General features: G+C 40.8%; 1 protein-coding gene across 1 annotated transcript in view; it reads left to right on the top strand.

The window, feature by feature from the left end:
• The first annotated feature begins 556 nt into the window (after positions 1 to 556).
• Positions 557 to 13495, top strand: part of ALPK2 (alpha kinase 2) — a 114697-nt gene continuing 101758 nt past the window's right edge. Inside the window, exons 1-2 of the mRNA XM_077280479.1 lie at positions 557 to 782; positions 1221 to 1350. Of these exons, the coding sequence (XP_077136594.1) occupies positions 557 to 782; positions 1221 to 1350 (356 nt within the window). The remainder of the gene's footprint in view (positions 783 to 1220; positions 1351 to 13495) is intronic.

Below are 13495 nucleotides of genomic sequence, written 5' to 3'. Positions count from 1 at the left end.
AAATTATTTTTAAATTTTGAGCACCTTCTGTCAGATATTTTTCTGATATCTCGTATCACATTTTTCTGGAAAGCCTCAAAGGATTCTGAATATTCCTGAGCCGGGTTAAAATTAGATTTGGCTCTAAGTGAAGTGTGTAGAAAAGGATCGGTTTGTGGAGATGCATTGATTGCCGTAGTAATACCCTTATTTTTTAAAAAATGTTTTTTAACGGCTAATCGTTTCATGAAAAGTTTTATGCCAATAAAGGCCTCGAATTTATCAAATTTAGTATTGGGAGCATATTTTAATCCTTTATTTAATAGGGAGATTTCTTTCTTATCTAGTGTATGTCTGCTCAAATTAAATATTTTTTGTTCTTAATCTTAATATTAATATCGAAAATGGAGTAATTCACACCAAAACATTTCACAAGCCCACGGATGCTATTAACTATATTGCCCTGGACAGCTGTCATCTCCCCAGCTGGCTTTTGAACATTCCGAAGAGCCAGTTTATTCGGGCACATAAAAATTGCTCCCAAGCCCATAACTTTAATAGGGAGGCTGAATCTCTAATGAATAAATTTGCCCAAAAAGGCTATTCTCGGACCACTTTGGCGACAACGAAGCAATTGGTGGATGCTTTACCCAGGTCTAATCTTCTTCAAAATAAAGATAAAACCAATGGGGATCCATCATTTGATGAGGTCCCTATTATTACACGGTTTAGTGCCAACACTTACCTGTTAAGAAAAATAGTAAACAGGCACTGGGATATTTTAAAAGAGGACAAAATTATTGGTGAGAAGCTCCCTGAATGCCCCCGGTTTATCTACAAGAAGGCTAGAAATTTGGGGAACACTATAGCCCCCACTGTCCCACGTTTTAATTTTCCAAAAAAATATTCTTTTATAACCAAACAACCTGGCTTTTATCCTTGCTCAAAATGCAAATCCTGTAAATTGTTGAGAACAAAAAAACAATCCACATTTTCCAATGGTACTATAGACTGGCAAATTAAGGATTTTATATCATGCAACACGAAAGGGGTCATTTATTCTATTAAGTGCCCCTGCGACAAGATATATATTGGGAGGACGAAGCGTTCTCTCCAGATCAGGATTAATGAGCATATGAGGAACATAAATAAAAAATTTCAGGGACATCCACTTTCAAAGCATTTTCTGACCCATCATGGGGGTTCCATTAATGGTATAATTATTACTGGCCTCAAAATAGTGCATGAAAGTTGGAGAATAGGCAACTTTATTCAACAAATGTCTAGAGAAGAAACAAAGATGATTTTTGAACTTGACACTCTAGTTCCAAAAGGCCTCAATAGCGAAATTGAGCTATTTGCCTTCAACATGTAATACAGTCAGGTGATCGCTGCATGCTATATAGGGACATCTTACTCAGTATGGACCATCCCTGAAGAAGGTATACGTTTGATACCGAAACGCGTAGGAATTGGTCCCTCTCTCCCTCTGTAACCTTCCATAAGCCAGTCACGTGTATCTACACGTGACCGTGACGTCACGAAAGGTCCTGCGCATGCAGAGAACCTAACGGCTGATACTAGCAGCGTACCTTACTGCACGGAGGAAGCGGGCGCGGGACAATTTGCTACCGGCCGGGGCAGTGTCCACAGCTCGCTCCTCAGGAGGCATCGTTCACGATCTACTGTGGCCATAAACTAGAAGGATTGCCTGGAGGACTACAGACCTACTACCAGCATTATATCTACATAAGGTATTTGCCTCGCATGCATCTTTCTCATTCCAGCCACAGCACTTCATCACGTTTTGGCAACAGATTTTATAGACATTGGACACGTTCTTATTAGCTTTGTATTGTTTTCTTTGGTCCTCATAGGGGATACTGTATTTTATCTACTTCCAGCGCGAGTTACATTGAATATATCTTCCTCGTATCTCATTGGCACAGACGTGGTACTGTACCCATACTCGCTGCAGGACACATCTGATTTGAAGCGCTACTGGCACGTGCATATTAGTTGTAGAGATGTGTCTGCTGCTAGAACTCTGTGAGGCATTGACCTGGTCTCTAATCTGAGCTGCTGTTAACCTGCGATTTCTGAGGCTGGTGACTCGGATTCTTATCCTCAGAAGCAGAGGTGACTCTTGGTCTTCCTTTCCTGGGGCGGTCCTCATGTGACCCAGTTTCTTTGTAGCGCTTGATGGTTTTTGCAACTGCACTTGGGGACACTTTCAAAGTTTTCCCAATTTTTCGGACTGACTGACCTTCATTTCTTAACGTAATGATGGCCACTCGTTTTTCTTTACTTAGCTGCTTTTTTCTTACCATAATACAAATTCTAACAGTCTATTCAGTAGGACTGTCAGCTGTGTATCCACCTGACTTCTGCACAACACAACTGATGGTCCCAACCCCATTTATAAGGCAAGAAATCCCACTTATTAAACCTGACAGGGCACACCTGTGAAGTGAAAACCATTTCCGGTGACTACCTCTTGAAGCTCATCAAGAGAATGCCAAGAGTGTGCAAAGCAGTCATCAAAGCAAAAGCTGGCTACTTTGAAGAACCCAGAATATAAGACATATTTTCAGTTGTTTCACACTTTTTTGTTAAGTATATAATTCCACATGTGTTAATTCATAGTTTTGATACCTTCAGTGTGAATGTACAATTTTCATAGTCATGAAAATGCATAAAAATCTTTAAATGAGAAGGTGTGTCCAAACTGTATATCAGAAAATTGCCATAGCAAAATATTCTGCATCTTTATATTTTCAAAAATAATAATGTTTCAAAGTACAGAAACCACCGGAGACTAGATGGAGGTGGACATGACTTGGGGATGGGTGGACCGAGAACTCCTGCAGCTTTTGTTTGTATTGCGGTGTAGATTTTAAACAGGAGTGTTGTTGCTTTAAGAGGAAGTTTAGATGTTTGTGCCTGGTGTATTACTGTGAGGAGGGTGGGGCTTATATAGGGGAGGCAACTCTGGCTCTCCCTCTTTCTCAGACAGGATGGACAGGAGGAAACATTACCCGCCCTCCCGCCCTGTTTATAATCTTTGTCCTTAAACTTTTTAATTATTGCTTGTATAATGATAAATGTTTTATTGTATTTTTGAATTTGTCATTGTATATCTTGTACCATGTTCAATTGTATATTGGCTAGAAAGATTTATTATTTGCGGTAACCTTCTAAGCCCAAGGGAAGGGCAATCCTTCAGCCATGGTTCCCTGGAGGTTTCCTCCACAGGGGGTTTTTCCTCTCCTGAGTGCTGTAGGATGACTCTTTGTGAGTCGGGGGTTTGCCAAGTTTAGTCCCATTAATGCTTTTGCAGGGACTTCTAGTTTTTAAGTTTACAAAAATGTTTTAATTATTTAAAAAAAAAAAAAAAGAAAAGAAAAGTGTCAAATGAGACTTGGAATTTATAACCCGTCACGGCTTTGCGGTTTAGGAGTCAGGTGGAAGTTGCAGACAAGTTAAGGTGGACTCATTTTAACTAATAGAGGATGTAAAACCTCATGGTGGTGAGCAGGCTCGGCTTTGGTGGCCAGCCTCAAGGACGTTGTAATGGTAACATCAATCAGGGGCGGGCACAGTGGTTAAGCACAGGAGTGAGGATAATAGGGTCATTGGTGCCCTGAAAGTTTACTGGCTCTGCTTGAATGGCAAGCCAGTGCGTGCCGCCCCTTTATGGCTGTCTGTCCTGGTGCTGTATGTCAAACAGCTGGGGATATCGCAGTACTTGTGAATCCCAATGTACTAGCACTCCACCTGACTCCTACTGTGATTATTTAATCCTGTGATTTGAATAAAAGCTGTGACCATTTTGACAACCAAAATAATGTGTTTTGTGTATTTATTTTAGTACCTAGATTTACAGTAGTTATGGTGGTTTTAAGAAGGAGTGGGGTCCATCCCATATCCAAAAGTCATGAAAGTTTTATGCATTAATTGTATGTAGCAGTAAAAGGAAAACTTTTTGATATCATAGAAACAAGAGCCAACTAAAAATGGTCATTGTCAGATTTGAATTCAGGAAGTGAAAATCATTAAGAAATGGCTCATTTCATAACTGAACCTGACAAATTTTGAAAATATATAGAACATAATAAGACAGTATTTGAGTCCTCTGTTTTTTCCCTCTAACAACATCGAAGCGACTCATGAAATAGAGAAACGTAGACAATAATGTAGAATAAATGTCCAGGAAAGACAAACAAAAATTGTCACGATATCGCATAAAGGAATTTAACCAATTTTGCGTTAATTTTCCATTTTAAGAACAAACTTAACCTTGGCTGACCTCTTTTTGTCCTGCCCATCCTGAACTGACTTTTAATCCCCAATACAGGTTTATGTATACAACACCGTAATTCCGACAGCAATGTCATGCTTTTTCCTAAAGCAGCTTTGCTGGCTATTTTGACGCTGTTTTTTGTGATGGTTTCTGAACCCTGGAGTGGTATGTGATTGGGCAACAAATAACAGGAGACCCACCGTAACCACCGTAAGGAGTAGTGTCATGATCCAGACTGGGTTTTGAGTCCTGTCTACCTGGTCATGTCAAGGGCTAACTTTGCTCTGCCTCATTCTGGGTTCAGGTTTGCTATTTAGCTCCGCTGCACCCTGCAGGCGGTGTCAGTTATAGTTTCTGCATACGGCATTAGTATCTGACTTTAGTGTTACTCTGATTTGTCCTGCTGCCTTAGCTGACTTTGCTTGTGTCTGTTCCTTCCTCTCACCCCGTCTCGACTTAGTGTTTCCTTTTGTATTTGGATTTCACGGTGTTTGACTTGACTTTGGTTCTGACTTAATTTCGTCTCCTGCTTCTGGTACTGACCATCTGGCGCTCCCCTGACTCTGTATTTGTTTTTTTCCTCTGTACTGTTTTACTCTTTAGGTTTTGACCCGGCTTGTTTGACTATTCTGCTGCCACCTGGTGGTAGCCACGCTGCAGTGCTGCAGGTCTGCTTTGGTAGACTTGCTGTCCTCCCACCACTCTATTGCCATCTAGTGGAGCTTGCATCATCCTCCATAGCTGCAACGTGGCAAGTGGCAGAGGATTAAAGAATTGAGCATAGCTGATTTTTTATTTATTTAATTCTTATTTAACCCATTTCCTCTTATTACCTAAATTTGTAAAAACTCCCCCAAAAAAACTTTAAATGATTCCAATGAAAAAATATTTGACGTAATCTAAATATAAAAGAAGGTAATAATAGTATAACAAATAAGAAGCATGATCACTTTGGACAATCCCTTTTTTAGTATAAGGGACCTTCGCAAATAAACTAAATACATAGGGCCTGAATGTTTGCATTTGCACCTTTCATGTATAGCTTTTGGTATTTTTCACCTGCCTTTAACTTGAGCCACATTATTCTTTTAATTTGCATCTTCATTTTTAATTTATTTTATATGCGTTCATGTTTTTTATTCGCCAAAGTGAGCATGTTTTTGGTTTTCCTAGATATTTTCGACTGATTCATAAATTGTGAATATTTTTGCTCAACTGTACTTCCACTCCTTTGCGTGATTTTATGAACACCTCCATTTTTTGCTTCATTTTTTGCCACCTTTTAGCAGACCACACGACTATTTGCTTTAAGAAGGCACAAAAAAATAAAAGGAAAGTAATAAAGAGCAATTTGAATGTGCTTATCTTATTAACTACGTGCGCAAAATTCAAGAATTTAGTGCAATAAAACATTAACGAATACTACAAGACAAAAAATAAACAACACAAATGATGTTATAAATGTAAGAGATCCTGGAAATAAATGTTCAATTAGCCAACAGCTCCCCCGCAGGTGAAATGAAGTATTACATGGTGCTAATTAAAATAATTTAATGGAACGTCATGCCAGGTCCTCCACATCTAGTTCTTGTCTTAGAACTGATTTTTATATTGTGTCTAATATGCCAAAATAAAGTTATTGCCCACTAGTGAGATATTTCCCAAGCTATGTGGCCGAGCTCCATAGTAAAATTCTCCTAATGTTGAAATGTTGCGCGGGTGTGTAAGCTTACACTCCGAGAGCGCGCATGCTGCTAGTCTCAGTTACATTTACTTGGCAAATAGATAAAAATAGATGAAGGGGAGACATTAAAGGTACGAGCGGGCATCACAAGCTTTTCATCAACTCTGTCTTAATATTAAGGTAAGGCATAAATATTCACTCCTTAGATATTCAAGTGTTTGCTGCTGGAGAAATACTTGAATCTTGGCTTGTTAACATGAACCCTGCCAGGCACTTAACGATGAACTTCATTAATGGAGGAATTAAATACTCTCATGTCTGGCTCTAAACATGGAGAATATATAATCATTGCGGACGGGCTCAGTCGAGGGAATAAAATGTTTCGTGCCACACGGGGGTTGTTGCATTATCCAGCGATAACATTTTGTACATTCAGTTGAATTTTATAAGGGCGGAAATAGTCATTTATTGTAGTTAATATCCATGAGAAGAAATACTCCTTCAATGCCTTGATTTTCATTGTTTTTCTTTGCGACATAAATTGTATTTGGTAATGTCATCAATTTTGGGTAATTGTATTAAAATATAAAATAAAACTTATACTGTCTTTTTAATAATCAGGATTGATAACTGTTCAGTGACCAGCCAATTTTGCCTTTCCAGATTTCTTTCTTTTCTTTTTTTTTTTTCCTGCTGTGGATTTATAATATTTTTTGGCTCTGTTCTGTTTTGCATTACTGTGTAACTTAGATAATTATTTTTTTTGTAACTCAAGTATAGAATAAAAAACAATATTTGGTGAGGTTTTTTTTACTGTTCTCATTTCACACTAAATACATTATTATACTCATTTTCTGAATGTCTATGATAGATCTAAAATATAATAATAATTAATATTCTAATATAATAAAAACAATAATAATTATAATATGGAATTTTTCAAGTTTTTTACAGTCGGGTGGATACCTAAATTGTATAAGCTTTTTTGTGATTACTATGTAATAGGCCAGAGTCACCAACTATATTTTCTCTCATCCAAGAGAATGGGGCCAATTTTTACTTACCACAGAACACAGGATACAGATCAGAATTTGAAAGTTGGGCATTTTTCCATGTAATTTGAAAAAATTACTCCTATTAGAAATGAGATGGCACCAGTGCAGGGTTTAGACAGGGTTAACATGCGCAGATCAAGATCTCGAGAGATGAGATTTCAGTGCTGACATCTCATCTCCCGAGATCTTGGTCCCGAGATCACCACCACCAGGAAAAATGTCCAACGTTCCACTTCTGATCTGTGTCCAATGTTCTGCCGTGAAGAAAAAATGGCTATAAAATTTCAAATCATTTGATTCTTGCTTTCTTAACATCTTACACAGTGGCCCAACTTTTTGGGAATCGTGGTTGTGCATGTATGTGTGTGTGTGTATATATATATTTGTATATGGCAGGAGAGTACATAGAAATCACGGGTCCCCATAACGCAAGTCTTATTTGCACCCCCCTCCATTATGATGGCTCAGAGTCCCCCAACACCATATGATGGTTGTTCTCACAGTACCCCAACACCGTCTGATAAAACCCACGGACCGTTAACACCATATAATAGCCCTAACAGTTCCACAACACTGTATGATGGTCCCCACAATCCCCCAACACCGTATGTCGTTCCTCACAGTCTCTGAGCACTTTATGATGGGCCCACATTCTGTGAACACATTATAATATCCCCCTTAGTCATTTGACATTGTATATGTGGCCCCACAATCCCCCAACACTGAATAATGATAGCACTCACAGTTCCCCAATGTAGTATGATGGCCTACACAGCCCTCCAGACAGTATAATGGCCCACACACAGCCCTTCACAAAGTATAATGGCCCAACATACTCCTCCAAACACTATAATGGCCCCCACACAACCCTACATGGTATAATGGCTCAATAATTTTGGCCACTGCAGCCTTTAATTAAACAGACAGATAAAAAAATTAAAGTTTAATATAATAATGGTAGGGTCCATGAAGCTCCGAAAATCTGGTGATTACTAAAAACCGAAACCATAAACCATAACTACTTGGAGCCGTTACCCCACTTGCTCGGGAGCACCATAACCCAAAGGGTTCCATTGTACATTTAGACTTCCAGGGAACCGACAAGTCCTCCCCAAAATCACCATATCAAAAAACACCTTTTCTCAATTGAAGAATCCATATCCTGATGGATCCCCCAGATCAATTTGGAACCAACTTCAAGGACCCCCCAACTGCCAAATTGACACAAAATTGTCCCAGACTATCAGCAATGCCAAATGCTAGCACCTAAGTGAGGGCGGGCGGGACTGTTACTGACCCCTGAGAGCTGGATTATGCTTGACATGTCCCCTTGCTAAAGCCCCTAAATTTGGGCACACCCCTCTCTAACTGATAACTCCCCCAACTCCCTCCATGTCATGGAGTCATGCCGGTGTCTTGCTCGGTGCCATGCTGGCCTCTTCCCATGCTGGGGAAGGGTACAGGTGGGTTCTGGCCTCTCCTGTGTGCATGCATGGTGGGGCAAGGCCCGACGCCGGTACCACCCTTCCCCAACTCATGGGCCCCATAGTGACCTCCTGGCCTGCCGCTATTAGCGCTATGCCACTGGTATATAGTACATATTCTACATCATTCCTCCCCTAAGAGAACAGAAATTATCACTTGGGAGTGTGATTTTTTTTTAAAAACTTATTGTGCTTTTCTTTCTACCGGCATTCAAGTGATCACCGCCGATGTTTCTATTCTGTACATAGTGCTCATTAAGAGCTGTGTAGATAGTCCATGAGCCAAGAACCAAATTTGACGATATCGGTACCAAGCGGAGTGACTAATTCTCTTTGGTATTTTTAGGTAGATGCATGTCTGTAGTTTATTTTTTGATATGATAGCCCTTACATATACGTAGCTTATTAACCCCTTCAGCCCTAGGCCTATTTGTACCCAAGTGCCTAAGCCAATCTGACCTGTGCCACTTCATGGGCTAATAACTTTGGAACGCTTTCACCTATCCAAGCCATTCTGAGATTGTTTTCTCGTGACATATTGTACTTCACGTCAGTGCTAAATGGGAGTCAATATATTTTACCTTTCTATATAAAAAAATGCTAAATATTCGGAAATTTTGGAAAAATCGGCAATTTTTTAACTTTGAAATTCTCTGCTTTTTACAAAAATACTGATACCCCCCATAATAGTTATTAATTTACACTCCCCACATGTTTACTTCATATTGGCATCATTTTGAAAATGAAACCTTATTGTTTTACGACGTAATAGGGCTTATAGTTTTATGCGCAATTTTTCACATTTACAGCAAAACCCACTTTTCAAAGGACCAAGTCACTTCTGAAGTCACTTTAAGGGGCTTACATAACAGAAACCACCCATAAATTACCCCATTTTGCAAACTACACCCCTCAAGCTGTTCAAAACTCATTTTTAAAAACTGTTAACCCTTTAGGTGTTCCACAGGAATTTTAGCATGAGCCAAGAACCAAATATGACGATATCGGTACCACCCGGAGTGACTAGATGTAGTATTTGTAACAAAATTTAATCCAAGTTATGTAAATACACACTGAACATGTCATGTGCATATATATATATATATATATATATATATATATATATATATATATATATATATATATATATATATATATATGTTACTCCATAATATCTTCAACATCGGACTCTGAATCTGACTGTTGTTCTACTGGCTCGTCTTCAGTACCCTTGTTCTGGCATGTCTGTAATCTGCACATGTCTGTGCACTTCAGGCCATTGCTGAGGCAAGTACACTGAGGAAGTTCACATGACCGCACACACTTGCAGGACAGTAGCTGTATAATAGCTTCTGGTGCTGGTGCCCCTTGCATCCACTTGACAACAAGCTTTCCGTCGTTATCTATCATCCAACCGCAGTCTGTTGGGTTTGCAACCCATGGCTGGCTCTGCAGACTTCTCCTCCAGATCGCAGCCTGGTAGTTTGCACGCAGTGCATGCATGAAAAGGCAGTCCTGGCAAGGAGGGAGTTGACTTGACTCTACCACTCCACGTCTGGCACAGAACAGCTGATAACGGAGCCTGTTTACCTCAGTTGTTTGGGTAGTTGGCAGGTACATGTGGCAGGTGATTTCCTGTAACTTCTCAAAAAGTTCGGTAGACACTTCCCATGAACGACCAACTTCCTGAAAGGCATCCTGGTATGTCTTGTTCATCTTCAACTGCTTGAGTGTCGTCATCTTCCCACGGCCAGCGAATGCACTGACGGTGTCACAGCCTGTAAATGCATGCATACCAATCAATGAATCACATACGCTGCCTCCCAATGTTCGGCTCAGAGTGGTGATATCCAGGAATCTTGTCCGGTTCTGTGTACCGCATTTCTGGAACAGGTGGGATGGGATTTTGTGGCACATGCCCAGACACAGGACCATGACATCAGTATCCTCCGAAGTGATGATGACCGACTTGTAACCAGATTCTGCTGCATGAAGAGCATGGAGAAGGAGGCGTGTGTCTGCTTCTTCTTGATTTGACTTAAGGTCAGCAGCCTCTTCCCACTGTTCTTTGGTGATCTTAAAGCAGAGCTGCTCACATGTGACATACAGCTCCTTCTCCTCAAGCTTCTCCCTGTGGTGTTTTGCCTTCCATTCTTCTACCAGAAACTTTATGAGACTTGCCTTGTTGGAGGAACTACTTAGAAGCTTTTTCCACTGCTGGATGTTGTGCCCATGTTGAATGTTCTTGAAATGGATCCCTGTGCCTTCATATCTGTTGACTCTTTCTGTATCTTTGATGGATGTCTCCTTGTAGACGTCAAAGACAATATCAATGCGCTTGCTCTTAGCACCCTCATGGATAGCGCGACTCATTGCTGTGCCTGCTAGCTGGCCAAATGTTGCATTGTTTCCCTTCAGTTTCTGAACCAGGCTCATCCCATCAATGATGGTTGCAGAGGGCTCGGGGATCACTTCTGCAGGACGAGCATTCCTCTCCAACTCCCTTGCGAGGGCAGCCTTGTTGGTCTTGCGGATAGACCCATCACCATTGGCAAGTGCCCATGGCAATGGACCCAGGGGATGAGTCAAGACATCACTCATTTGTAGCTTTCTGTTCTCAGCTACAAGTATCATCTGGCCAAATAGGTTTCTGTCAGCCTTCAAAATTACCTCCTTGCCAAGACCTTGTCTGCGTGTCTTCATTTGGATGTTAGAGAACGTTTTAAGTTTGTTCTTCGTCATCTTGTCATGAAACAATGTAGTTGGCTTATCGGTACCCAAACGCTCATCCTTGAATGTTTGATATGCATCCTCTCCTATACTGTATGCCCCTTGAAGGTCTTTGGCTACATCTGGTGGTGCTACAGTCGCTGTTGACAAACTGATAAGTTCACCATTATGCTCTTTGTTGAAGGGGTTCACCCAACCTGTCTCCAGCAGTTGAACGAAAGATTGGACATCGGCTTCATCTCTTCTAATCCTAGACACCTGTAGGTCTGAATGGCTGAAGTCAGTATATTGTTGGCCTACCAGGGCCCTCAGCTGCCTCAAGTACATACTGCGGTACTCTGATGTCAGGTAGAACCTGGAAACAGCTCCAACTTTGAGGCTGAAGCCTTTTGTGCCCCCTGGTGTCTGGGTGTCTTTGTTGATTGTCTCTTCAATGGTCTGGTCCACAGGAATTCGTCCAAAAGGATTCTTGCTACCGATCTGGACCGAAAAGCCACCTTGCATGAAGTATTCATGGACCTCTGGGTGTTCTATGGGCAGCCGAGACATTGTGGCATAGTAATAGGTTAGGTATCGGGCATAGTTGACCTTGTCATAGGCAAAACACCATGGTATCATCTGTCGGATTGCTCCTAGGTGAAGCATCCAGTTGCCTTCTCTTGAAGCTCGAACCAGGGCCAGCATGGTCTCGACCATGTATGTGTCAGTGTGTACGTGTATGTGTCAGTGTGTGTGCGTGTGTTGGGGCACCTCAGGGTGTCTTCAAATGTGACATAGCCCCCTAGATTTCTTCCAGTAAAATTTGCACTCCAAAAGTCATTTGGCGCTCCTTCCCTTCCGAGGCCTGCCGTTCCCCAATACTGCAGTGTACGACAACATATCGGGTGTTGTTGTGTTCGGGAGAGATTGGTGAACAAATAGTGGGGTGCATTTTTTGCTGGTACACCTCTTAAAAATAAAAAAATGAGCCTAAAATGACACCTTCATGTAAAAAATGCACTTTTTCCATTTTCTCAACCAAGTGTTTCCAACTACTGTGAAACACTGGTTGGGTCAAAGTGGTCACTATACCCCCTAAAAGATTCCTTGGGGGTGTAGTTTCCAAAATAGGGTCACTTTTTGGTGTTTCCACTGTGGGGGTACCTCAGGCAGCCTTCAAATGTGACATGGCCCCCTAGATTTCTTCCAGTGAATCCGCCACCCAAAAACCACATAGCGCTCCTTCCGTGTTGAGCTGTGCTGTGTGCCCATACTTTAGTTTACGAGTACATGTGGGGTGTTTCTATAAACTGCAGAATTAGGGTAACCAAGTTTGGGTTTGCCGTTAACCCTTGCTAGGTTGCAGGTAAAATTGGATTACAATGTAATATCTGGAAAAAAAATGAAATTTTGAAATTTCGCCTTCATTCTGCTAAAATTCCTGTGGAACACCTAAAGGGTTAACAGTTTTTAAAAATGAGTTTTGAACAGCTTGAGGGGTGTAGTTTGCAAAATGGGGTAATTTATGGGTGGTTTCTGTTATGTAAGCCCCTTAAAGTGACTTCAGAAGTGACTTGGTCCTTTGAAAAGTGGGTTTTGCTGTAAATGTGAAAAATTGCGCATAAAACTATAAGCCCTATTACGTCGTAAAACAATAAGGTTTCATTTTCAAAATGATGCCAATATGAAGTAAACATGTGGGGAGTGTAAATTAATAACTATTATGGGGGGTATCAGTATTTTTGTAAAAAGCAGAGAATTTCAAAGTTAAAAAATTGCCGATTTTTCCAAAATTTCCGAATATTTAGCATTTTTTTATATAGAAAGGTAAAATATATTGACTCCCATTTAGCACTGACGTGAAGTACAATATGTCACGAGAAAACAATCTCAGAATGGCTTGGATAGGTGAAAGCGTTCCAAAGTTATTAGCCCATGAAGTGGCACAGGTCAGATTGGCTTAGGCACTTGGGTACAAATAGGCCTAGGGCTGAAGGGGTTAATAAGCTACGTATATGTAAGGGCTATCATATCAAAAAATAAACTACAGACATGCATCTACCTAAAAATACCAAAGAAAATTAGTCACTCCGGGTGGTACCGATATCTGGCCCGGCTCATGGACTAAGATGTCAAAAGCAGAGACAAGAGCGGTGCTGAAGTGCTTCTATGTTCTCCTGTCTATGTCCTGCTTGATTTGAGGAGTGTTAATCCTGTCCTGTAAATGTGCGATAGCACAAAGTCTTTGTGACAGTCCAGTGCAGTGAGCCCAGGACTCTGC

The sequence above is a fragment of the Ranitomeya variabilis genome, chromosome 1, assembly GCF_051348905.1.
Source record: "Ranitomeya variabilis isolate aRanVar5 chromosome 1, aRanVar5.hap1, whole genome shotgun sequence".
Classification (NCBI taxonomy): Eukaryota; Metazoa; Chordata; class Amphibia; order Anura; family Dendrobatidae; genus Ranitomeya; species Ranitomeya variabilis.
This window is presented reverse-complemented; position numbering and strand designations above follow the sequence as displayed.